Source organism: Enhydra lutris, unplaced genomic scaffold (genome assembly GCF_002288905.1).
Source record: "Enhydra lutris kenyoni isolate GAN:26980312 unplaced genomic scaffold, ASM228890v2 scaffoldscaffold24, whole genome shotgun sequence".
Lineage (NCBI taxonomy): Eukaryota > Metazoa > Chordata > Mammalia > Carnivora > Mustelidae > Enhydra > Enhydra lutris.
This window is the reverse complement of record NW_019154108.1, coordinates 18,664,212-18,691,457: the sequence shown is the minus strand read 5'-3', so window position 1 is coordinate 18,691,457 and position 27,246 is coordinate 18,664,212. Positions and strand designations below refer to the sequence as shown.

Sequence of the window (27,246 nt, the reverse complement as noted above, 5' to 3'; positions counted from 1 at the left end):
GACTTCTCCCTGAGCTGCAGCCCGAGAGCAAGGAAGCAGGTTAGTGAAGAGGAAGGTACGGGAGGAGTGCCAGGCAAGCTCTGCTCGGGGGCACCTCCTGCATCCTGCCAATGAGCACGGGCGTGCAGACTGTGCCCGGGAGCTGAGCCGCCGCCCGCTGGCTGTAGGCTGCCTCAGTATTTACTGGATGTGACAAGCAGAGAGAAGAGCTTTCCGCGGGGCCGCTTGCTGCCCAGCTCAAGTGGTGGGAGGTGTGTTGTGCATGCATGCGTGTGTGTATGTGTGTGTGCACGCACGAGTGTGCCCGTGCATTCGTGCACGCGTGTTCTTCACCCAGCAAGGATCTGACTGCTAAAAGATAGATCTACTCTTTCCCCAGAACTCCTTAACCCGCAGCCTCTCTGACCACCCTGTTGGCAAAGACCCGCAGGCCATGAGGACTGGTCAAAGACAGTGAGTACTGCATTTGTTTTTCTCTTTGCTCTTCAAGGTGCCCATGTGGGCTGATTGCATTATCCATATTTAATTAACCTGCCTCTCCATGCATATTGATTGCTTTCTCCCCGCTGAGACTCTTAGTTTCTCTTCCCCTCTTTAAAAATCTTTGCTCTTTGCTTTTAACCTTTGTTTTTTGTTTTTGTTTTTTTCCTTGAGTACCCGCTTTCCATTATGTCCCATCCTGTCTGCCCCAGAGTCACCTGTCACTTGATGTCCACCTAACAGGGCACATTGCCATGGGCCTTCCCGGGTTCTGGGGGACCCCAAACTCCATCCCCACCAAAAGTCAAGGGCCAGATGGAATTAGAGCCCCAAGGTGCTGGGATGAATGAGGAAGCTGGGGCCACAGTCTCCTGCAGATTCTGATTGAATTGAAGTCAAGGCTGAGCTAAGTGAAGGGATGGGGAACAGTCTGGGGGGCGGTGGTGGGCAGCACGGGACTTGGGAGGGAGAGAGGCGGGCGTGCAAGCAGTCCCGGCAAGCCAGGATGAGCTAGCAGTGGGAACGGGAAGAGCGACAAGGCAGTGACTGCAGGCCTGCCCCAAATGACCTTGCCTGCTGTGTCTGTGGGGAGTCATCCGTGGTTCTGTTCAGCACCAGGGTGACGAAGGCCCCCGGCACGGGCTTCCCCTCCTTCGGGTGATAGACCACAAGCAAGAGAAAATGAGGCATAGGTGACCCAAACAGTGATTTCTTGTAGCTGGAAGAGAACCTTAAAGCTGGGAAAAGCTTCGATTTCCTGACTCCTGGGCAGGCAGGTGGATGCCCCGTTAGGACAAAGGTTAAGGGAATGTCAGTCTGAGCTCAGTCTCCTTGAGGATGAGCTTTGACACAAAGTCTAACTTTTTATGTATTTGTTTATTGATTTTTAGTTTTAACAAAGCAATCTTTTAATTTTATGAATGTTGGTATTATTAGAGAAGGTATTTAAAAAAAAAAGTTTTTGTGAAACATTCCGTGTAATAGCAAAATAATTTAAACAGAGTAGATCGAGTAGGGGCCTTATCTATCTAAATTAGGTTTCTTTTAAAATGGATTCTATGTTTGGCGTCAGGGTTCCCCGGGGGAGCCCTTTACGGATAGGCTGCTCTCTTCATGTGTTTCTTCCTATCATTTCTGTGGAACAAAGGGTTTGAAGCACTGAGAAAGCGGACCCTCAGGAGAGACAGATGATCAGTCACCAAGCCCTCAACCTCAGTATCCCCTTTCCTGCCGTCCTCCTCGCTTCAGGTCAGGAATGGGCTAGTCCCCAGGCTGTGGAAGGAAGGTCGCTGGCCTCCATCTGGGCAGGAGAGAGTAGCTTGCATATTCATTTTTCCAGCCTGGGCCTGGGATCCTGCAAAGGAGCAGGCCTGTGCAGTGGCCAGGGGGCCTGACAAGTCTCCCTAGGAGTTACTCTACCCTTCCCCCCTACTCACACCCTCCCAACGCTCCAGGATGGGTTCCCTGAGAGGGAGGCGGGAATCAGAAGAGCAGCCAATCACGTAATTCTGGAGCAAGTGCTAAACCCCCTCCCCCATCTGTGGCTGGCTGGTCACTTGGGCCCCGCTGGAATGAGACAAAGAGAACAGTAATTTTTGGCTTGCCGGGCCCCAACCTTCCTCTCCTGGGGCATGTGCCCCATTTCACTGTCCATGGCCAGTTCTTGGGGAACTAGATGCTCCTGCCCCACAGGCGGCAATGCGAATCCAGCCAGCAGGTCCTCCCGGCTCACCCTTAGCCAGTCACCCTCCCTTAGGACAAGCAGGCCCGTGTGGGGAGGGGCTGTGTCGGGGGAGGCATTCTGCCAGCAGCCGGTGGCGTCTGAGAGGATCTGTAGCACAGTCAGACCAGAGAGGGCCGCCCCCCTCTTACAGCAGATTCTTTGATTTTAGGTGAGAGGCCTCGAAAGGGTAAATCCCTGTGCCCCGCAGTCCTATCTCCCGCCCTGACGTCCCTGCACATCGGCCAGAGTGTTAACCGTAAGCGCGTGCCTGTATGGCCGCTTTACTGATGCCACGCAGGTAATGATGCTCACCTGTCTCCCCGCCCCTGCCTTTCCGAAACCCTCCCCACCCCTTCCCACCCCCTTGCTGTGTGAGCCTGCCCCAGCCTTCCACTCCCTTGGGTGGTCCGTCCCGTCAGGCCATCGGTGTGGCCGATGCTCTCCTTCCTGGTGCCCTTCTTGCAAGGTTGTGGCCTTGTAAGCAGAACCTACGTCAGGGCCAAACCCTCCCATTGACCGCGGGACTCAGGGGGTGGCCCTGTGTGTGAGCTTGCATTGAACCATTTAGGGACGGCTGTAGGGTCCTGGAACAGGGAAGAAAGATGAGGGCAAGCTTACTTCTTTTTGCTTTCCCTTCCTCCCTCCCTCCTTCCTTCCTTCCTTCCTTCCCTCCTTTTGAAGTAACCTTAACCTTTGACTCTCACTTCTGCTCCCATTATTTCAAACCTAACTAACGAGGTTATAATTCAGATCTCAGCTACACAAGATGGAAAATCAAAACCATTGGGCCCCAAAGAATATTTTGTGGAAGATTTTTTCAAACTACTGGGGAGAACCACCGTTGTCTCGGTAACGAGTATACCCTTTACACTGGCCCCCGCTGAATGTTGTTAGATGGCGTGTGTGGATTTGCTGTTTTTTTTGAAGTCCTCTTAATTGTTCTTGGGGGCCTCAACCTGACTGTTATGTTATTGATGATCCTGGGGCACCAAGGAGTGAACTGGCTTACTGGAAGTTGGGTTTTGGCCTTGGTACAGCCCAAGCAAGACCTTGACTTGAATTCACGGAATGTGGTGACTCAAGGGCCCTTAATCAGTTGCTCACATGGCCTGGTGGTGGAGCGAGCACCCTGTGATTTATAAGAGTGAGTGGCCAGGATGCTCACCATCGCAGGAGAGAGAATGGCTATCACCAATGTTTGGAAATGTCACAAAATCGATGGCTTCATCATGCGCCTGGCTGAGATAAGAGGTGGGAGCACAGGACGTGCAGGCCCGGTTTTCTGCAGGAGAGCGGATATTTCTGGGAACTTGGATGTTCCAGCTTTAAAAGGCGCTCAGAGATGGGCTGTGGAATACAAATGTTGTCCATCCTTGCCAAATATAATACCATCCCAGTAGACATTTTTTGGATAAGATTTCTGTGAATAACTAGCTTGGGTCGGGGATGAAAACCCACTTGGAGTGAGAGGAAGATATTTAATTGGGCGGCCTCTAGCGTCTCTGCCCAGGCCCAGGATTCACAAACCAGGGGAGGGGAAAGTCAGGCTGGAAGGACTTCCTTCCCACATGGAGAATAACATCTCTGGGACTATTTCTGTGGCACATTGTTCCCAGTGTGCACGTGGCAGTGCCCTTTTATAAGTCACGCTTCAGTCCTGGTTTGATTACACCCAACTCTTCCCACTTACCTTTGCTCTCCATGCGAGGAGCTGCCATGGTTAAAGGTCGGGGGTCAGTAAACTTACTCTAACAGGGGCCAGAGAGTAAATATTTTGAGTTCCATGGGCCATACAGTCTGTGTTGCAACCACCCAACTCTACCCTCATGCTGGAAAGCAGCTTTAGACAGTATGTAAATAAATGGGTGTTGTTGTGTTCCAGTAAAACTTTATTTACACAAACGGGCATCTCGCATGGCCATAGTTTGCTGATCTCTGGTTAAAGGCAAAAAGGGGCTAATGTTGGAAGTCAGAAAGAGACAGTGTAATTCTTCATCGGACCTTCCGTAACAGGTAACATGTAAATGTCTGGTCTTTAGGAAAATAAGAAAATATGAGAATTTTATACACACATGTTAGAGTTTTAAACATGCTGATTGAGAGAAGCCAAAATAGAAATAGGAATATGAGAGCTTCGTTAAGTAAATAAAAGAACGGAGAAAGGGGCCCGGTTCTTAACTGCTGATTGTATCAGCTGCTCGGGCCCTCACCTACAGGTGTTAGTCTGCTGCTCTGTAGCCGTTCATGCATCTTTATCCCCAGGTTTGGGGGATGAGTAGGGAGCACCTGAGCCACAATCAGTTTGCCTGAAAACTTCATTTGTGCTGGGAGAGGTTCTGTGATACGCACCCCTGTATTACTCAGGCAACCCTCTACTCTCCGTGCGGGCGCCACTTCTGGGGCTTTGCAATTAGGAGCTGCTGCTGCTGCTGCTACTCTGCCCTCCTGATGGGAGAGCGAAATGTGGATTGTTATTTTGTCTTCACTGTATTTCCTTTCCCTACAGAGAATCCTAATTTAGAAATTCTTCCAAGCTAACGACCTTCATTGACTTACTATCAACTTGAATGTGAGCTTTGAAAGAGCATGAGGCCTCTAGGGGCAGGGTACCTATTACTATTCCAGGAGTCGAGTTAGGGAGTGAGGATACATCCCTTGATCTTCTAGGTATTTCTCCTCTTGTTCATGAAACCTTCAGGGACCCCCCTGGGGAAGGATGGGGGGCGGGTCAGGGGAAGCGGCACAGGCCCCGGCAGCAGCCGCTCCTGGGGCCCTTTATAGAGCTGACAGCCACGATCATGACAGTTCCCCGTCCTTCTGCCCCTGTGCTTGTTGCAGGAACAAAGGGATGAGGACCCGCCTGGGATGCCTGTCTCACAAGTCAGACTCCTGTAGCGATTTCACAGCTATTCTTCCCGACAAACCCAACCGCGCTCTAAAGTGAGTAGTTTGGCCACACGGCACTGCCAGGGCACTCCCCGTGGGGCGCCCACCGCTGGGCTGAGGACCTGTTCTTCTCTAGTGAGATGTTGGCCAGATGCGCCGGGTGACAGTAACCTCCCGCCCCTCTGCGGCTCCTTTTATATCCCCAAGTGCATGGATGAGCAGGAACCCTCTTTTTTCCTTTCAAGAAAACCGTATTATCCACCACTCTTACAAAGCTGTGGTGAACGACGCTTCTTGGTTCTGCTTAGTTGTCAGTCTGAGCTCTCTGTTTGGAAACAAACACTCAAATACATTCTACAACTCTGCTTAGGTTCAGAGAATCTGGGTTCAGTGCCTATACTGGGCGAGGACTGGGTTCGATGATGTCATAGATGCACCTCATTTAACCCTCACAGGGTTGGGGGATGGGGGCACCTTGATCCCCATTGCAAAGGTGAAGAGATTAAGGTCACGGTAAGATACGGAGTCGGGAGCTCAGCCCACCTTTTCTGACCCTAAGGCCAGCTTCTTTCCGTTGTTACCCTGACGTGTCTATAGCCTGTGCTTTTTCAGCTTGGTGATTTAGACTGAAAGCCAATACACAAATACCCAGAGCTCCAGTGCTGAGGTCTGCCATCATTTCCTTGAGTGTACACGTTTCCGGCAACAGACTTGCACGAATGCGGGTGGTTTTCATTGGCACCCTGCCCCCTGCCCATCATTGTTGAGATTTGTTTTCCGGAGCAAATCCAAGGGGTCTGCTGATGGAGAGGGAGGGGCATTTCAGAAATATTTAAGAGAGATGTTTCTTCTTTCCTAGGAGACTATCCACAGAAGAAGCCACGAGGTGGGCAGATTCCTTTGATGTGCTTCTGTCCCATAAGTGTAAGTAGAATTCAGGCTTTGTCGTGCCGCAGCCAATCATCCGTTTAGCCAAAGGGGCACCAAATACCCACCATGATCCAGGTTCTACCCAGGTTCATATCCGGGTCCCCCAGACAGCTCCAGTGTCTGTGCTCACAGAGCTTCCTGCTTAGGGCAGTATATAGATAATAAGACGTAATTTAAATGTAGTGGGAAGAGGGCCTTCTTTTCTGTGTTCTGGGTTGAAAGGATGGTCCCAAGAAGCCTTCATGTTTTCAGCAGTTTCAGCAGGAAAGAATTTAGTTTGGGGAGTTAGAGTGATGGGCTCAGTGGAAATGATGGTCCAGTGCCCATCCTAGATCTTATTTATAAAATTAAATGACTACCCCACCACCACCACCACATGTCTCTGGAAAGTCTTGGTTTACTCATTCATCAAATGAATAATATTCTGTGCATTTTGTTAGTCACTTGAGTTGGTATAGTTTTGTGTTTGTTTGTTGCTTCTTACTTTGGGCGTTTACTACCCTGGCTGTAGCTCACTCCTCTGTTTCTGGCTGGCTGTGGGTTTTACTAGAATGCATTTCTGCTATCTCTCCTCTTCTGTTTTCCCAATACCCCCCCGCCCAGATTGCAGAAATAATCATGTGTATTTTCCTGTGGGAAGGACACTTTGGCCAAACTTTTTAGTTCTTGCTTTTTTCTCATCACAAGCAAGTCCGAATTCATCGGGCTTTAAAATCCTAGTGCCATGAAATACATGGGAGAGGGAGAGCTGGGGCAAGGAAGAGAGAGGGTCTTTTGCAGAGTAAAGTTTTCACGCAGACCTTCAGTCCTCCTTTTAAATTCTCCCTGTCAATACTAGAAATCCTGATTGATCTGGGAGCTGAAGGGTTGCTTTTAGCTTGGAGTCTCATTTCTCCTTAATTGAGGACATGATTCTGTACAATGAGGTTAAGGGCATTGGCTGGTAGTCAGACCTATGTTCTTGATTTGGACCCAGCTCGGCTACTAGATAATTGAGTGGCCTTGATGGAGTCTCCCAATCTTCAGATGTCCTCAGAAGTGATTTTGCTTTCCGCTGGATCAGCACTTCCCTCTGACCAGGCCCCTGATCCTAATACCGGTTACCAAATGCTCTTGAATACATTTTAAAATGCAATACAAGATCTAAGAATAAGCATATATTTGCAGCATGTAGTTTTGCGAGACAAATAGTCATTTTAGTGTTCTGCGGATTACACTTAGGAAGGAAAACAAGGCAGCAGAAATACAGCGCGTGTGACATATGGCTTATGTCACAAACAGCAAGCTTATGTGGTGACTTTGCCAAGGTAATGGCATATGTACAATGATAGTTAGGGTTTCCCAGTAAGGCTTGTTCTTTATGGGGCCATTTTTGACTTCTTTTCTGGAGTCCCGGTAGGCTAAACAAGTGTCGCTATTAACTTAAGCCTTCTTTTCTGGCTGCATTTGCTTCAAGGTCATCTTGGAGTTTGTTCTTATTTCAACCTCATGACTGACTCACTTAGTTCAAGTCCCCGAGGCTGTTTCCTCATTCTGAAATGGTGATAGAAATACCTGTGTGCTACCTGTCACCGGGGTCAGGGAATCTTCATAAGAGGACACCTTCAGATGATTTGGGGTTCTCTACTTAAAGGTGTTTTATAAGAATATGGCAGTATTTAAGTGATGGTTTTATTTATAAAATGCAAAATAAACATGCCTGAGGAATAGGTTTGCAGGGACGCCTGGGTGGCTCAGTTGGTTAAGCGGTTGCCTTCGGCTCAGGTCGTGATCCCAGCATCCTGGGATCGAGTCCCACATTGGGTTCCTTGCTTGGCAGAGAGCCTGCTTCTCCCTCTGCCTCTGCCTGCCACTCTGTCTGCCTGTGCTCGCTCTCTCTCTCTAACAAATAAATAAATAAAGTCTTTAAAAAAAAAAAGAATAGGTTTGCAAATTTCGCCAATTATTAATGCTGAGCCATTATAGACAGAGTTTACGGTGGGTCAATCAACAGATGCAATCTTGGGGTATATTTGGAGTGCTGCTCTGGCAAGACCTGGAGATCTAAGGGCTTCCATGTTATGTGATTCAGTGACTTGTGACCTGAAGAGGCCTGCTTCTGCTTCTGTGGGGGATGGCTTCGGTTTCCAGGACCTTTTCTGAGACGGGGATTCCACTAAGGGGTTACAAGCTGACGCCAGATTGCTTCTTTGTCCCAGACCGCTGCAGAAATAGGTTTTTTGAACTGTGAGGTTCTGTGATCCGTCTTGGAGTCTGATGTTCTGTTTTGATTTCTGTTTCGTACGGAAATAAAATGCCAATGGAGTGCATGTGTTTGAGAAGAAAGAGACCTGTATTCATGGGTCACTGGCAGAATTTCAAGGTTTTAGAGCTTGACCGCTCTCTCCCTGTGAAGGCTAAGGGAGGAGTCAGAGCCAGGTTACCTTGAAGGGTGTTGACAACTTAAAGTCTAATTAATTTGGGCTAATACTGTGACTCAATTAGGGCTGATTAAGCTTTTCCAAAGGGATTGCATGTGTGCTGGTCCCTTAGGAGGGACAGTGGTTGATCAGAGGTGTGCAAGGCTTTCAATTAAGATAGCAAAATGTCCTAAAATGTAAAGAAAGGAGAATCACTGAATGAGCTTCCAGAAAAAAAAAAAAAAAAAACGTGCATTAGTCTAGAAACCAACCCCCTGGTAATCCTTTATACCTAGGCAACTGTCCTCTCTGAGTTTTCCATTTCAGATAATTCAGATCATTATTTTTGTTCCCATTCTCAATTTATAGAGCATTTTTACCCTCCCTGCACTGCCTGGCTGTTTTGGGCCCTCATTTATTTAAAGAAAGGTGTATTAAGTGTTTATTATGTCCGAGGTCTGTGCGAAGCAGCTGGCTGGGGGTGGGGGCACTGAGAGGAACAGGACAGCACCTCCCTGGTAGAGAATGCAGCCTTCGGAGACGCGGACATGCATACAAATAACATAAAAAATAACCCAGTGTGTTGCCTACAGACGAGGGAGCTTCAGGATTTCAAATAGAAGCCCGACATTCGGTGCTCCTCTTCGGTCCCGTTCCGTGGGTATTAGAAGTCCTCACCGACCTGACAGCGGCAGGGCGCTTTCGGTGTAGAGCCTGGTTTCTACTTAATTGGAGAAGATGCTTCTGTACAATTAAGTTACGAACGTTAGCTGGTTGTCAGACCTGCACGCGAGCGATGCTAACCCGTCTCTGTTCCCAGATAGCTGGGTTGCCTTGACGGAATCCCTCAGTCTTCTGGAAAATCTGGTTCTTCATCTATGCAATGAAGGATCTGGAAGAGGATGTCTCAGGCACTGGATCCAGTCCTACCCTCCTGTTCTAGGATGCTGAGGCGGGGCCATTAGCAGACACCCAGGCAGGTGGTTTGCGTCAGCGCTGCCTGCCGGGTTATGTAAAACCCCTTCAAAGCTGAGATGGTTCAAGCAACCAAATGAGGGGCGAAAGCACCTGTGTTGGGAAGCTTTCTCTCCTTGACAGGGTCCTGCTGTGTGGGGAACACTTCTCAGGCTCCAGCCTCAGGAAAAGAAGAAAACAACCTTGTTTTTTAAACTTGAGAGCAAAAAGAAATCTGGAAAGCAAATATTCAGAGCAGTTTGGTTTCCAGTCACATTTGCTTATAAAGCTGAAGAGGCATGCATGGAGGTCTGGGGGATAGCCACTTGCTGAGGGCTTTTTTTTTCTTTTTAAACTCAGAAATGAAAAATAAAATTGAAATTGCTGATGACTTTATTAGCTAGCAGAGGATTTCTAATGTGGGTTAAGTTGGCATCTTTCTCCTGCTCACCCAGGGACAGTTAGACTTGGTGTCTGAGCTGTGCACTTAGGCTGCTCCCGGGTGGGTGGGTGCGTGCGTGCGTGTGTGTGTGCGCGTGCACTCACCGAGAGGCCTTCCTGTGTCTGTAGCTTATACCCAGGAGAAGGAAGGCTCCCAGCTTACGGGAGATGTGTTTTCTGACGGGTTGCGGGCGAGTGGGCACAAAATTGTCTGTCTTCTGCTTCGATTTCCTCATGAGGCTCAGGCATATGCTTGTTATTTGTCCTGCTTTTAGTGGGACATTCAGTCCTGAACTCTGATCCAGTTCAAACTCTGAATCTCCCTCCTTCTGTCCTTCCTCCCTCCTTCCTTTGTGGGATTTTTTTTTTTTTTTAACATAAAAGTTAGATTATTCCAGTTTGAAGAGGAAGCTGTAGACAGGGTTCCTTCCCCTTCCTCTCCCTTCTTTCAGCCTGATCCCACACCAGGGTGACAGAGCACTTTCCCCTGGGCCTCCATATGGTCCTTGGCTTTGTTTCATTGTTTGCACAGAGCATGGAGGGTCTATGCTGACCTGTCTCCACCAGGCCCAGGGACTCCAGATTAGTGGACTAGTACAACTGAAAGCTCTTTTGCATTTACAGAATTAGTATCCATCTCTGTGAAAAGGAGTCCAATAAGGAAGCTTTTAGTTTTTTAAAATTAGCCCCTTTGGGATAATGATTGAGATATAGAAAAATATAACAACTTGATCTGGTCACACAGCAACGAAGCAGAAGACCTCAAGCAAGCAAAAACATGAAAGTTACGAGCAAATGAAATTCCTTAATTATTCATCCAAGTGGTCGTTAGCTTTAGAATGTAGAGTTTATCTAGTTCCCACTCACTGCATAGCCCTCCCCACATCCTTCGCCAAGCCCCCCAAATCCTAGAACAGTATTAGTGCAAGTGTGATCCAAAGAAGGCAGCAGCTGCTGGGAGCTTGTAAGAGATGAAAATTCTGGAGTTCTGTCTCAGACCTGCTGGGTCAGCATCTCCGTGGCCTAGGGGCACAGTAAATTTTTCTCAAGCCCTCCAGTAATATTAATGCCCACTGAAGCTTGAGAAGCACTGCTCTAAAACCTAAGGGAGTAACGCGATGAATCTGGAACATCTTGGTGAGGCACGTGGCCTGTGCTTTCCAAGAAACCCACTGAGCTCTGGATTACAGCGTTCTAAAGTCCTGAGGCGGCACGTCCCTTCGATGGCATGTCGTCTGTGTATCGCCAATGCCGGCTACGTAGCAGGTATGGTGGACGGGGGTCACAGTAAAGAAACAAATAGAGCAAGTGTGTTTTCTGGATAAATGGAGACTAAGGGTTAGAGAGATGGGAGGTCTACCCAGGTCGGAAGAAGCTTCTCTTCCTCCTTGCCAACCTGTCTGCAGTGCTAGAATTTTTACTTGCCCCCAGGAATGTGGGTGCATCTAGCCTTTTAGAAGAAGTGCCTGGAATTGATAAGACAGTAACTCTTCCAAGCCTGCTGCAAAATTGAATGGAAAGCAACTGGATGGGCCTCCAGCACCATTCTGTCGCTTACCAGCCATGTGACCTCCAGCCAACAACATCGCCTCTCTAAACCTTGCTTTCCTCCTCTGTAAAAGGGGCATGATAAGACTTGCCTTGCACAGTTGCTTTGAGGATTAAATGTGATTGTGGTTGCGAAATGCGAAGCATGATAACGTAATGGGGGGGGGGGCTCCATGAAGGAGACCGGTTTTGATGATTTTGGTTATAATCCAACATTAAATTCACTGAGAAAACATGGATTCCTGTTTGCTGGAGAGGGCATCAGCTTCTTTCCCCAGGCAGCTGGGTGTTGAACACAAGGGTCAAGCGGGGACTGTGTCAAAATCACAGGGGGGCTTATTCAAATTCCATAATACCTCACCCCACTTTGCCTCAGGAGCTTTTGTCCTCCCTCCCTCATCCCTTTCCCATTGCCCCTCAGGCTATGTGAGAGACTCCCTCTGGGGATTCGGTTTTCAAAAGCCCTGCAGGAAAATCTGGTATGTTCCCTCTTTGAACCTCCCTGCCATGTTCCTGTGTCAGACCAACAAATATTCCTGGACTTTTTAGAATCTTTTAGGTGATGGACTAGTGCACCTGGAGTTTTATAATACTTCTCTTGTATTGAAGGAGTTATTTATGAATGCTTTTACCCTACTAGGGACCCCTTCTCTTTTGTCTCCCCTTCAACAGAAAACTCCTTGCTAATTTCTCACGATAGCTGCAGATACAGATTTTAGTTTGACTTTTTGTGGTTGTAGTATGATAACATCTTCTGCTTGACAAAATAGAAATGAACATTGGAATAGGGGTTGTAAGACCCACGCTGTCCTCTGTCTGCTGCTATCATATCCTAGGAATAAGAAGTCACCCAAACTTAGAGCCTTGTGTGCCTTGTGTCCCGTGTAGGGCTTGATCCTAGGGTCTCTCATGTCCCTTCCAGCTCAAAGAGCCTAACAGCTGTCAGGTCCTACAACTATTGTAACATACCATCTTGCTGTATGTACGCTAGCAAAGTGAAGATCATTGAAGAAAATTATGTTAATCATAAGACTGAAGTATAATTAGCATGGCAGTTGCTTGTAACTGCAAATAGTTTATTCTTTAAATAACCTCCTTACCTAAACCTTGCTAAGCCCCTGTGATGTGTTTAAAAACCTTTATTTTATTGATAACACACACAAAAAAGACTTTGATCCTAATGCTATTCTCATCACAAATTTCAAAGTGGTGAACTCAGTTCTGAATGAAAGAGATTTTTGGCTTCACCATCAGTATATGTAATCTGGGTTTTATAAATATATTTTCCTTTCCTATCCTCTGACCTTGGAACCAGTTTATTTTTTTCCTATCGATCAGGGATGCAAGAGGACTCTGGTCTTTTGGGTAGCACTTTAGTAAACAGAGAGGTTTCCTGCCACCCCCCCACCCAAATCTTTCCTGTGATCTGGTATTTTTCCAAGCCTGGGAATTGAGCGAGACTCAAGCCCACTCCCATGCCAGCTGAATCAGGGCTCCCAGACCTTGAACTGTTTACCTAAGCCACCCTCCCTGCTGCACCAGCTGCACTGCTCATTCATAGTGACCCAGTTTCTTTTCTTATGTAAGCACCCTGCATCCCAGAACCGAGAGGGAGAATGCCGGCGGCAGGCAGCATGTGCGGCCACGGGGATGTTCTTGGAGATTGTGTGCATGCTCAGGGGGATGCCAGGATTCTGCCGAGTGTTCCAGGAATTCTGGACACAAGCCTTTCCCTTCCCGTGACTAGATCGACATTAATTTCAAAAAATATATAATGTTCATAGAGCCTTGACTTCTTAGCATGCCGTACAAAGAAAACCAAAGTGAACTGAAAGAATGAAACTAAAAAAAAAAAGAAAAAGAAAAAGAAAAAAAAGGCAGATCCTCCTGTCTCTCCCATCTCCCAAGAACCCTTCACCTACTACCTTTAAGTGACCAGGGTTGTTTCAGGGAATTATGCATGTTTACTCTGAACGATGACTCCGTAAGCCACCGAAGTCCCAAACATGCACAGAGCGCTCCCTGAGGGTTGGGCCCTGCATGTATTAACTCATCTCACCCCCAAAGCTCCCCCCCCCACCAGCTGCTGGGATTTGCATTTCACAGATGACAGAACTGAGGCATGGAGAGGTTAAGCATGGTGCCCAAGGTGACACCGAGATAGTTATGGGTCCAAGCCAGGACAGAAGAGCTTCAGGACAGAACCCCAGGCAGAATAGCATCAGGGATCAGAGACAGGTGACTCTTCCCAGCTTCTTGGAATCTGTGGAGGTGCTAAGGGGGGCCTCCAGTCCCCTAGGTATCTGGGAAGGAGCAGGTTCTGGGGCACCCAGGGGCCCAGGTGTTATGCCCCCCAAAATGGGTCCTTGATTAAAGGAGCGAGACTGGTGCAAAGCGAAGGTCAAGCAAAGCTTTATTTCGCACCAAACATCAAGAATCTAACCGAAGGTTCGGGGCTGCGCCTCTTACAAGAGAGAGCGACCCTTCTCTGTTTCATAGACTAGCTTTTAAGGGCAAAGGCCATGCGGTCGGGCCTGGCCACGCACAGGTGACCAATGAGATTATAACACACAGAGAAAGCTGCACAGTGATGCTAGGTGACCAATTGAATTACAATTTACCCTATAGTAGATATTTGACCCAGCCTATCACACCTTGGTTAGAATTGGCACCCAAAAGGCTCCCAAAGGGCGGGGCCCATACTCCTTGGTAGCTAGGAGACAGTATGCATCCCCCCCACTGATCGGATGTCTCTACCTGGCCTGACCCACCCTAGTATCTGGGCTTTGTTACCTGGGGCTGGTTTCCCCCGACTTGTTTTTAAGTAAGTTCCCCTGGGTGGGTGGGCAGAGTCAATTTAAGTTTTACAACAAAATGGCAGTTCAACCGGGTTGGGGCTGCTCTGGCTGAATAGGCCCTTACACAAGCAGAAGAGCGAAGCAGGTCACAGGGAGAGAGGCCAGCGAGTGCTCACGAGCCTTTCAGAAATAAATGAGCATCCTTCATTTTTAACCAGCCTCAGTTTATGGACAAGCGGAAGGGAAAGAGAGGGTCCTGGTGGAGAGAAGGAAGGGGGAAGAGGGAAGCAGGGGCCAAAAGGGACCGAAGGACCGAGAGGACCGGGAGGACCGAAGACAAGGATGAGGGCTGAGAGAGATGCTGACAGTCAGAGAGAACCAGACAGAAAGTTCCCTGGGAAGAGGTGGGAGGGGTTAGGAGGAGGAGGAAAGGATCTAGCCGAGAAGAAATGCCTGTAGTTCTGGTCCCCTGCGATTCCTTTGCTGGGTCCCCTAAGCAGGAAAGGGGGGGCCGGGTCTGGGCCAGGTGGTCTGCCTACAAAGGCAGCTGCCACCACCTGCTCTGGGAAGGGAGGGGCTCCTGCAGCCTGGGGGCAGGGGGCTCCACCCGCTTCTCACTTCCACGTTCTCAGGTGAAGTTTTTCTTTGCAGGGTGGCCCTCCCCACCCTGTTCCGCTGCAGGCCTGGGAATGTGGCAGACTGGGGAGCCAGGGGGACGAGAGGGCAGGATGAACAGAGGAGAGGGCTGTGGACGGGCACGGTCTGTGTGGGGCTTTTGTGAGCTTTTTCTTTGCCACAATCTACCCTCGAGATGCTGCGGCTTTTCAGGTCCGGACCTTCCCAGGCCTTCTCCCACCCACTTCCCCATCTCTCCTCAAGCCCTTCTTTTGAAATCCCTGACACATTTTCTGAAGCCAGCCGTGGAAATGCAGGTGACCACATCTTGGGTTGAGGCGCCTGAGAGAGCTCGAGGTCTTTACAGGGTCACTCAGCCATGCTTGATTAGAGTGTCCCCAGGCCACCATTGGGGAATGAGCCAGTCTGCTTTGTGTGACACCCCTGTGCCTCAGGGAGGTGGCCCTGCCGTGGGAGAGAGGAGAGTTTTCGGCAGAATCCAGGTTGTTGGTAGCACCTAGTGGCCTCAGTTGTCACCGCAGATGAGGTGATGGCAAGTGTCCTCTTGCAGGAGAATCTCCAGCTCTGTAAGCCAGACGTCACATTTGCCCTACTGTGATGGGTTTTCAGTGTGATTGCTTGATTTGGGGTTTTCGTCCATCCTTCCTTTGGAGGGAGAGCTAAGGTGGGGCTCTCCGGTGATCACGATGGGAGATAGAGGCAGTGGGCTCTGAAGTCATCCGGATGTGTGTGCAAATCCACTGTCTACCTCTTACTGGCTGAGTGACCCACACATTGAACTTGAGCTCTCCAAGTCACTTTCCCTCGTAGCGAAACAAATTTCTGTGAGAGCTAACATGTGTTGACTTCTCATAGTGAGCCACAGGGCACTTAAATGTGGACCGCTTCATTTCGTCCTCATAACAATCTGGGGGAGTAAGTCCCAGTATAATTCCCATTTTCCAGATGAGGCAGGCTTCAAGACATTAGGACCCTTTTCTGAGGTCACGCACATTCAGACCCAGGCTGTCTGACGCCAGGACCTCTGCCTTGACATTAGGTGGGTGTGAGGATGGAAGGAGTTGATACGCGTAGATTGGACAATAGAGAACTTGGCCCGGGGTAAGTCCTCCGTGTGTGGCGGTGACAATGTGGCTGGTGGGGAGGGTGGGAAGCAGTTGGCTGAGAGCTGTGTCTGACGCAGGCATGAGTTGCAAAGGGAGCGCAGAGCAGAGCACTAATGTCCTCAGGGAGACTTAATCAGATCCATCCCCCTCACTTTGCAGTTGAGGAGGCTGAAACCTAGGGAAGTTGAATGTGTTGTCCAAGGTCTTTGAGCTAATTGTGGGTCTGACTCTGATCAGAATGGATGCTCCTAACTGGGACAGTGGTGCTTCTGTACCAGGTGGACCAGCAGGGTTCCGTAGGTTGCCTCAGTGAAGCCAACAGGTGATCATGAGCTGTGTATGAGTTTGCCACACATTTTACTTCAAAGCCCCACCCCCGCCTGAGTCAGTCTCCACTGCCTCCACGGTCATTCAGTTGAATTCTGTTGCCCATGTCCATCTTTGTCTCTAGGTTGTTCTGCTACCCCAATATACTCCTCTGCCTTCCATGGTGACTTTCGATTTCTCCCCACCTCATCTGTTGTCATCATTCCTGGAAACATCTCCATCCGTGGAGTTACTCATGGCCCCCTAGTCTTGGGCTGAGACGGCACCCCCTGCCGTCCCCCTCCAGCCGTTGCTGGTGTAAACATCCTTTAGGCCCTGCCATCAGGCCCAGCCAGGGACTGGACCGCCGACTCCTGTAAGAAGGTTGGCTTTGTAGCTTGGTATCCACGCCACTTACTAACCACGTGACCTCAAGCGACTGATCTCACTTCTCTAAGCTTCCTTTATCTTCTACAAAATGGCAATAATTCAGGGCCTATTGTGTAACTTTGCTATCCAGAGCAGATGCCTGTGGCTCACAGAGCATTTAGTGTGATGCGTGGCCCAAAGTATGCAGTCAAGGCCCGCAGTGGTCATTTCCAAAATTCCTTCTCTAATGTCAACCGTTTTTGTTTTTTTTTTCCAGCCTCCTGTTATCCTTCTCCCCTTTTCCCATGTTCCAACTTTTAGATCCTAAATCCCTGCTGTCTCTGGGTTCAAGCTTCATTTGCCAGCCTAAAGCTGATGGTCCATTCTTTGAACGTTGGGCGCATCCCCAGAGTAAAATGTCTTGCTCCGTTCCTGGTGCATCGTAGCCTTGTCCACGAGCTGGAACCTAAGACTTCACAAGTCTTTGCCTGTTTCTCACCCTATTCCTGCTCGTTCTTCCAGAGTAACTGTTCTGCACCCTTCCCAAACCTCTCTAGCACACACTGGACTTAAAATAGCCAACTAAATATTTTTAAATTGTTGCTCAATGTCTGTGACAGTAGACTAGCTTTTGAGTTCTGTGAGGTGGTGACGTCATCTGATTTACTCATGCCATATCCTCAAGCCTAGCGCATGGAGGTAGACCGTCTTCACAGGGACTTCACCCCAAATTAATGAAGATTGAGGCTGTTCAGCTTTATACATCTCAGAGATGCCCCTTCCCTGAGCAGTTCTTTCTATCTTCATCCACCTCACTTTCTTTCTTTCTACTTTTGACTTTAAAGAAGACAAGTTCTCCTCCTTCTTCTCGGTCCCCCTCCTTGTCTAGGATTTGCCCTCCCCAGATATATTCTTTTGATTCCTTCATCTTTCTCTTCCCTTGCTCTTTTCCTTCTGCCTGCAAATACGTCTGAAAAGATCTTGCTTTGGCGTCATATGGACCTGGTAGTGAAACTTGGCTCCTCTTGCCAGCTGTGGAACTGGGACACGTCTTCGACTTCTGTAGGTAAGACTTAATGTCTTCATTTGGAAAACCAGAGTGCTACTATCTATGGATCAGCATTGTTGTGAAGATAAATTGAGCTGGTGTTTGCAAAATCCCCAGCAAAAAGTATGGCATATAGTAAATAAATAAAATTTCCTGCCCCAAATCCTAAATAAATACATAAAAATAAAACCCTCCATCCCTAGGTCCCACCACCTTCTCCAGCTAAAACCAGGCAGGAACTCCTTCATTTTCCTGCACCCAAACTAGAAACTTCCCTGTATCAACATGTAGCCCTTTCTCTTCCTCTCCGTCATAATTCTCTTCTCAGGCTTATTTCTGTACTTTCTGAGGGGCAACATTTGATTAATTAAACTCTTTCTTTCCTTTAATTTCAACTCCTTCTAGTCGACCAGTCTTTCCTGATTAGATCAGCTTTCAAACACACTCAAGATCATCTTACAAAAGAACAAAACAAAACACAAACACACACAACAACAACAACAACAAAACCAGAAAACCCCAAAACCTTCTTTCCTGACTTCCTGTTTCCTTCCAGTTATGCTGTCTGATCTCTCTCCTCCCCATGTTGCCAGAAACATCTAAATGGACTGTTTCTGCTTCCTTTCCTCTTATTCACCCCCACGTGCACCCCTGTGCCCAGGGCCCCCATCACACCACTAGAGCCTCAGCTGCCCATGGTTGCTGAACCTTATCACCAAATCCAACAACTGTGTCTCAGACCATAGCTCGCTTGACCTCTGGGCAGCACTGGACACACGGCTGTTTCCTCCTTCCTGAAACCTTCGCTTCCCTGGCCTTTTGCAGTCCTGTGTTATCCTTCTGTCTCTCTGGCTCTTTCACGGACCTCTTAATGTGTCTTATAAGTAGGCTCGATCATTGTTTACACTAGTCTTCCTGAACTCTTTCTAACGACTCAGACATTCTTAATGACCGGCCTTCCCGGTGTGGCTCTCCCTTCCCATGATTCTCTTCTCTGTCCCCCCCCCCCCCCCCCGCCCGTCCCTTCTTTCACAAAGCTTCCTGCTGCTCCACTTCACCTCCCAGCTGATAAGCTTCTCTCCCTCCTGCAAGTCTTCCCTCCCGTCCTTAGATCTGGCTCAGGCTTCCCCGCTGGGTGCTTTCACAGCAACCCGTGCTTCCCCTGCCGTCCCACTTATCACGTACACCATAACTACCAAATTATGTTTTCTTGGCTCAAATGGCCCTTTCACTGCAAGTTCTGAGGGCTTCGTTGTGCCTGTTTCTAGCACATCTCCCAGAATGCCTGGGTCCCCTAATGGGTGTGTGAATGAGTGAATGAATGAACAGAGGTGGCGTCATGGCTATGTTGGGTTGGGAGTTTGTATACATTGTATTTTTAATGCTACACAGTCTTACCTGTGCTAACTCTGTCAAGCCTGTTCTCCAAGCATCCGCTTCTTCCCCTGCAAGACTGGGAGAAGTACAGCGACATTCCTGAGAGTGCTAGCAGGTGTTCTCTCTTTTTCAATCCTCACAAAGGCCCAACAAAGCGGAGACTTTGATGATGGGAGATCATGTCTGTCTCTTGTTTTACATGGGGTTGGAGAGTTGCCCTAGCGGTGTTATCGTCGCCAGCACCATCAGGGGAGGCAGAAAGGTAGTTTTCTTGATCTGTAACTGGAGTCAGGTTGCTCACAAAGTGCCTGTTTCTGCTCGATGAAAACAACACAAAAATCTGACACAAGCAACAAACTTCAGCTTTGCCATTCGGAGTATTTGCTTTCTTCAGGAGAGAGGACGTCCTGCCAAGTTACTCTTCCAAGCCACTTTGAATTTACTCTTTTCGATAAATGCACAGTGTTTTCGGGTTCTCCCCCTGCCCTTCCCACAGGAGAAGGCTCTTGGCCTGTGGTCCTCATGTCCTCCCTGCATTCACTGATCGCATCCACGGCTCTTGTCATGTGTGAACCGGTCACTGCTCAGAGACTGCCTTGCTGGACCAGCTCTGCATTGGCTCTCGTGGGCACGAGTCTCCTTGGAGCTTGCACAGCTTTGGGTGGTGTTCCGTCCAGCCTCTGCCCTGTGGCCTCTGCTACAGGGGCCCCTTCTGCAGGCAATGGCAATCTCCTGGCAGGCAGGCGAGCTCTCAGATCTGAGTTCCTCAGAGCCTGTGGAAACTTCTGGAGTCCATCTGTAAGAACTTGGAGGAGAGAGGTATGGCAAAAAAGAGCATCCACAGGGCATTTTTATGGGCAGATTTTTATGACCTGTTTTCTGATGTATTTGTATATTAGCAGTTAAAAAAAAAAAAAGAAATCGTTAAAACTGAGTGAATGATTCCCCGGTCGTCTCTCTGCCTAATCATTGCCATGTTAGTGTCTCACGCTCTCTTCGATTCCCATTTTATCTTGGGTTTCTACTCCCTCCTCTCAGGGTTTTAAACCCAAGGTTGGAATGAGGGTACGTGGGGTCCTGAGCCAACCTCTCCTATGGGTCCGACCTGTGCTACTCTCCTCTTCCTTCCCTGGCACAGGAGCGATTTTATTTCCATCCTGCCTGATGGGAAACAACCTCACATCATGTTCTGCCTTCTCCATACTCCTTACCTTAGAGAACTATATGTCTTGTCTCAAAGTGATCATATGTCCTTGTTTTTGTCTGTGGTGAGCATGGTTTATGCTCCTTGTCTCTGTGTAATTAATAGGCATGCCCCCCTTCACTCTCAACAATGTACTGGCTTGGAGGGTAAACTTCATGGCTACCCTACTTATGTTAAAGACTTTAAACTCAGGCCTCCAAACTGAGATTTCTTTTCAATTTAAAGTTTAACTTTGGGAATTCCATCAAAACCCTTTTCTCTCAAGTTCCTGGCTCTTGCAACTAAGAGTCTTGGTTTTTTGTGACGATTGTTCCAGTGTAGAGCACTACCACATCTATTTTGAAAGACAAAGATACCCAATGACTTTTTTTTTTTTAAAGATTTTACTTATTTATTTGACAGAGAGAGACACAGCGAGAGAGGGAACACAAGCAGGAGAGAGTGGGAGGGGGGGAAGCAGTCTTCCTGCCGAGCAGGGAGCCCGATGCAATGAGGGGCTTGATGGGGGGCTCGATCCCAGGACTCTGGGATCATGACCTGAGCTGAAGGCAGACACTTAATGACTGAGCCACCCAGGCGCCCCCCTCCCCATGACTTTCTAATTAGAAATGAAACTGGTTCACAAAGGTAAAGACAAACATTTAAATATGTTGATAGCGGGAGGCACCACGAATCCCTCCCTGGGTCGATCCTGGGCAGCTCGTTGTCCTGGGTCACACCTGTGGGCCTCGGATGCCCAGGTGATCCCCTCACTCAGAATTTAGAACTGTTGACATATTGTCCTCTTAACAAGTTTCAGAAAAGAAAAAATAAAACAAAACAAACAACAACATTCTTGACAGAGTCATTTTTAACCAATGCAGTAACTTCCTTCTAGGCTGTGTCTGCCATCCCCTGAGGACAGTCTGTAGAAAGAAATAGCTCTTATTTGAGTAGAGGAGAATGTGTTGAGGGTTAAGACAATTTAAAACCTATATTTTAATATAAAAACATTAGCTGAAGGTATAGGCTATTAATGGATGTTGTTTTCCAAATCTACGTGGTAACCCTGCTCACCTTATTCTGATTGGAAACTCTCCTTGGCAATATGCATGACATGGATTAAAAAAAAAATGAAAAAGATGTGTTCATTGTTAAATCATTTGGGAGGAAAATTATAATTAATCTAAATTAAAACATGTAATTTGATAAGCAAGATCTTTTAAAACAAAGTATCCAGAGGCTAAACCATTAAAACACAGCACCTCAAAAGTTTTTTAGAAGAGGCTACGAACCCTGTGAAGGTAACAGAATGGCTTTAGTGACTGAATTTCAGTGTGTACTTTCAGGCCTTCTTCTGGTAGTAGTGAAGGATTTGTCCTGAGGCATTCACCCCCTCCTGTAGTTTGTCTTATAACAGGTTGTTTTTATCAGGGTGGTTAACGTGGATTAGGGTAGGGAATGCATTACAAATATTACTTTGGCCTAATTAGAAACACAGGTTCACCAGTGGACTCAGGGGACAGAGGACTCTGCATTAAAGGACAGGCCGTGACCACCAAAGGTTGATGAAGAGTGACCAGGGCCTCCTATAGTCATTATTACTATGGCTTCCTCAACATTTCTCCCTCCTATCACTGCAATCCTTGAGCCCCAAGTAGAGCTTGTCTCCAAGGGTACCTGTGTGTTTAAGAGGTAGGGTCTTCAAGCAGACGTGGGGCAGTGGGGCTTGGACAGTCAGGGCTGGTCTCACATTATGGCTGCCTTTCTCTCTTGCTTCTGCAGTTCATGAGCTTAAGCCCCTTCCTATCTGTCTTCCTTTCCCCCTCCCTCCACATCCACAGATGGGGTGGCTGCGTTCCGCGCCTTCTTGAAGACAGAGTTCAGCGAGGAGAACCTGGAATTCTGGCTGGCCTGTGAGGAGTTCAAGAAGACCAGGTCAACTGCAAAGCTGGTCTCCAAGGCCCATAGGATCTTTGAGGAGTTTGTGGATGTGCAGGCTCCGAGGGAGGTGTGTTGGTGGTGGCAAGAGTCTTCTATCCATGGCTCCTGGCCATCCATTGTGCTCCTTGTGTGGGTTTGAGCCAGTCTTGATGAGTACTGTCTTCTAAACTGAGCCTTACCTCTCTGATGGCTCTTAATGGAGGGGAAAAAAAGGATCACTTTAAAGGTGCAAAGCCTGGGACTTCTAAAAAATAGTTCTGCAAGGGAGTGTTTTAGCTGTCAAGCACGCGCCTGTAGGACCTGTGTTTCTATAGGGATTCTGCAAGGATAGATGCCGTTGAATCCATGTTAGTTTCCTGGTGGAAGGCAGCAAGCCTTAGTGGGAGGAGCACCACTTGTTCCCAGCTGTGTGATCTTGGCCAAGTTAGCTAGTCTGTCTGAATCACATTTTCCCCAGTGTAGAAGTGTATAATACCCCGTATCATTCAAGACTACTCTGAGTATTAGGGATAAAGCACCTAGTCAACATTTGTCACTGCTCCTTAATGAGTAATTACAGTCATTTCTATTATCTTATGATAACTTATTATAATAATAAAATGAATTTCTATGTATGGCTGCACTGAGTTATAAAACAGAATTTTACTTGGGAAGGTTTTATAGAGGAAAAATATTTGCTATCTATGAGTTTCGGTGCATTATATCCCTGAAACTCTTCAATTATCCTTTGACTTGAGATGTAGGAGGACTTTGGCCAGTGGCCAGGACATTGTAGGCTCCTTATAATACTGCTTGGAACAGAGATGTCCATTATAACCATAGTCTCTCCTCTCGGGGCATTGTTTCCTTAGTAGTTAAGAAAGAACAAGAGGGCAAGCTTACTTTAGGGAATCCACATTAATACTTGCCTTCAGTGTTACCCTTTGCCTGGCATGGTGAAGACTCCTGGCTTAGGAATTAAGTGATTTGGGGTTTTGCCTTGACTCTGTTACCAACTCTCTATAGTACTTTAACCAGCTTTTCAGTATCTCCTTTCTTCAGTGTCCTTATCTGTAAATTGGGATGAGGAATATTGGGTCTTCAGACCTCTCAGGATTCTTGCTGGGATCGAAGGGGATGACCTCTAAGAAAAGAGTTTGAAAAGAATGAATAAGCTTACATGTGTAAGACACTGTCATTAATAATTATTGCACAGCTAGGAGCAGCTGCCAGGCATCTTGGCCCTTGAGGGCCTGTGACCATGCTTTCTGTTTGTGTCTCCAGGTAAACATAGACTTCCAGACCCGAGAAGCCACGAGGAAGAACATGCAAGAGCCATCCCTGACTTGCTTTGATCAAGCCCAGGGAAAAGTACACAGCCTCATGGAGAAAGACTCTTATCCCAGGTTCCTGAGGTCCAAAATGTACTTAGATTTGCTGTCCCAAAGCCAGAGGAGGCTCAGTTAGACCTCATATGGGGACTCTTGGAGATCACTGGCTTTTCCCCTCCCTTTGCTGCCAAGACCATATTCTAACATGAAATCTCATAGGTGTTCAAAAAGCAATGGCACTTAGGTTGGGAGCCTGGGGATGAGAAGTGGATGAAAGGCCATTCCAAAGTAAGATCCAGTCACCAGAGCTTGGACTCTATTCCATTTACCCATGTTTGTGTTTCGGTTAGTGGTAGCACCTTGCTGCTGTTACCTTTTTATTGGGTCAGCAAATTGCCCTCCATAATGCCTTGGGTCATTGCCGCTGAGAAGGCAGATTTGCTATGCTGGGCTATGTGTAAATAATGCAAATGCAATTTTCACCACTTCCACACCCTCCTCAGTTAGGATTCCTGACTCTAACTTGTACCATACCCCTGTGAGGAAGAGCTTAAAGACTCTGGCTCATGTTTGTGATTTGCTGTCACAATGTAACGGCCAGTCCTGGGTGCTGGGACCTCACAATGGAGAGAGGTCTCTGGGGAATCCCAGGTTTCTAGCACTGTCATTAACAGGTGGCCTTGGGAGAAGAGGCAAACTCCATGGCTATTTCTTCCATTTCCATTGGACCAGTATGAGAAGCTGTGATCACTGCCCATCTTAGCCTAGGAAATTCACAAGACTTTTTCACCCTCGCAATTCCAGGGAGGGGCTTGGGAGATGTCTTTCATGAGTTCTGGTGTGGAGCTGCTTTTAAGAAGGATACAGCTTGCAAATCTTCTTCAATTCTACCAAGAAGTATTCCAGAAGTCAAATGACCAGGGAACATAGCACCAGTAGACTTTTGTGCAATGGGGCACCATATATCCTTTCCGTTGCTTACTGTATTCTCTGCCCTCACCTCCCTGAAGCATCACACATCATGATCTCTTTGACAGACAGCTTGACAAAGGGAGGTGAATTCCCATAGCATGGACAGCTTTCATGGTGCCTAATACTTTCCTTGTCTCTCCCTGTCCCCCCTTCCATGCAGGTCATGTAATTATGATGGGGGAGAATGGGAATTTAGGCTGTAACTCTCCAGCTTGCTTCCTGGGAGCATGCTTTCTTAGAAAGGTCTCTCTCATGAGGGCCACCTTGGCTAATCAGCAACTTCCTACTTGATCTCTGACCTTTTGGGATTGAACATGGAACAGGAGGTGAGGCTAAGATCACTGTGAACATCTGGCTGTGGAGAATCTTCCTAAAATGCTTTCACGGTACCCTGAGGCTGCTTTTGGAACTGTGTCAGGAAACTCTTCCTTGGAGGACGAGCATAAAGCTCTAGCTGACTGAGAAAAAGTGGACTTTGGCACAAGTCTGTAATGCCCAAGATGTGACTCCTTAGCAGAGAGACCAGAAAGTGGAAGAGGAGTCTAGAAGAGGTCAGTCTCCAGCTGGACCAAATCACGGAGAATATGGTGGAGGTACTATTGGGATAATTCACAGCCAATGGATTTGGATTCATTGCAGATCTCCAAAACTTTCAGCTTGACTAAATGAAAGAACTCTGATTAGGCACAAGCTCTGGAGTTCCGGTGACTGAGAACTGGGTTGAAGCATTCTCTCCGTGTGGGGCGATGGGCCTCTTTAGATGCAGCAGATTCCAGCATTTGCATTCCTTTCCAGACACTCTGTGAAACTCTTTCTTCTTTGGCTGCAGCTAGACAAGGCCAAGGAGGCTCTTGAGTTGACTGGTTTTAGGGTCCATTGCCCTGCCATGACACATTGTATCTGTAAGTGAGGGTTGGCGAGTCTCTCTGAACCACCAAGGAGAGCAAGAACACATGCCACCTGGCCCTCACACTGAAGCATCCTGTGAAATCTCATGTTCCAGAACTCTGAAGCCTCGAACGGGTGTTCCTAGTTAGATCAAGTAGTGTCCCCCTGCCCCCACTGGTAAAAAACCATTCTTAGCTAAAGCTGCCAGAATTAATTTAATGATCGAATTCTTGAACAGGGTATTTTAAACATTGTTTACACATGAAATGTGCAACTTCTGCCAACTCTACTGTTGAATATGAGCTGCACGTAAGTCAGAACAGCACAGAGTTCCCGAAAAATGGAATGTCTAAGAGGGGCCTTTTTACCGCTTCCACTGTCCCCAGAAGTCTGCACAAGAGTGTTGGGCCGTGGCCTCCCCTGAGGCCTGGAGTTTTTGCCAATGGAATGAAGGCTGCAGATGGCGATGTCATGGCGCCCGGTGACTCCCCCCCAACGATGGGGAGGCGTGAAGGACCAAGCTAGGGTGTCCTGATTTTGCCGCTATGGGAGGGTATGTGGGCGTGTGTCTGTGTGTAGAGGAATGCGATAGCTCTATTTATGGTACTCCCGTGGAGTGTCTGCGTGCGTGCGTGCTTATGTGACCACTGTGAGCGTGAGTCTAGTACCCCACAGAGATGGTCTTCCCATGCGGTGGAGCTGTCCTCACACCCTTTCTGTCCTGCTCTCTGCTCTCTGCTCCGATGCCTAAGTTCAGGCACTTAGGTCATGCCAACCCAGATTTTGGTCTGTGATGAAACAAAGAAAAATGTTTACAACATCTAGAGCAATATCAAAGCATACCTCATCCCTGACCTTCCATGTCTCCCCGTCCTACCCTCTCTCCTAGTTCCTCTTCCATGGGCCCTTGTCTGCCCCACTAGGTGGGCATTTGCAGGGGCCCCTTCCATGTAAGGTCTTCCTTTGGTCCTCATGCCGGGCTCATGCTGTGGACTGCCTTCTGGGCTCAAGGCTTGCTCTGGGCCTGGGCACTTTGAAGACCCAGGGCAAGCCAGGGCAGGAGGCCAGGCAGAGCGGTGGATTTTAGGACTGCTCTCCACCCCGCAAGTGGCTTTTCGGCCCCACTTGAGTGTCAGCCTGTTTTTAAGCTAGTGTGAGATTACCTGTTGCCTTGGGCAAACCAAATAGAACCTAATCTATGACAACCCTTCGTAGTCCCAGGGTGCCTGTGGGGTAAGGACGCCCAGCATCCTCGGAGTGTGCCCAGGGCTTACTGGGAAAGCCTGTTACAAGTGCTAATTCTCAGGACGCACACCCAGAGATGCTGATCCAAAAGACTCGGCGGGGGGGGGCATCCAGAAAACTGCAGTTTTAGTAAGTTCCCACGCAGTAGGCTTGGGAAAAAGATGGTCTAAGACAGTGGCTCGCAGCCCTGGCTGCTCCTTGGAATCCCCTGGCGACTTTTCAGACCTAAATGTCCAGGTCCCACCCCAGAACATCTTGGGGATGGGACCCAAGGCAACAGTTGTTTGTTTAAAGCGACTCGGGTGATTCCGTGTGGATGAGGTCAGGAAGCACCGGCCTGGGGAGTGAGGAGGAGCACGGCTGAGATTAACGGGGGGCTAGGCCTAGAGGGTAGAGCGCACGCAGAGGCAAACAGGCACAATAACGGGGAACCTGCCAGCCTTGAGTCAGACTCTGGGGGGCTGCACCCTGTGCTGTCTCAGTCCGACGTGCTCCTTTGAGATAAAAATGTTTCTGCCCCAGCTGCATGGGGCGTGAGGCAGCGAGCCGGTCGGCTGATGACAGGGAGCTCTGGAGGGTGTCTGGAGGGTGTCTGATTCAGAGAGGTTTTGCCACGCAGCCAGCCGAGTCTCTCATTCGTAGTGCTTCCTCCAAGCTCGCCTCCTGGGCCTCTCCATCCTTCGTGAGTGTTCATGCCCTCTGG

General features: G+C 48.3%; 1 protein-coding gene across 1 annotated transcript; it reads left to right on the top strand.

The window, feature by feature from the left end:
• LOC111150831 (regulator of G protein signaling 8) lies at window positions 1-26,920 on the top strand. The gene is made up of 7 exons (XM_022508453.1): window positions 1-39; window positions 380-453; window positions 2,373-2,501; window positions 5,042-5,143; window positions 5,949-6,013; window positions 22,029-22,195; window positions 23,392-26,920. Exons 3-7 carry the CDS (start codon window positions 2,476-2,478, stop codon window positions 23,572-23,574), a joined length of 543 nt encoding a protein of 180 aa, XP_022364161.1. The 5' UTR covers window positions 1-39; window positions 380-453; window positions 2,373-2,475; the 3' UTR covers window positions 23,575-26,920.
• The last annotated feature ends 326 nt before the right edge of the window (window positions 26,921-27,246 follow it).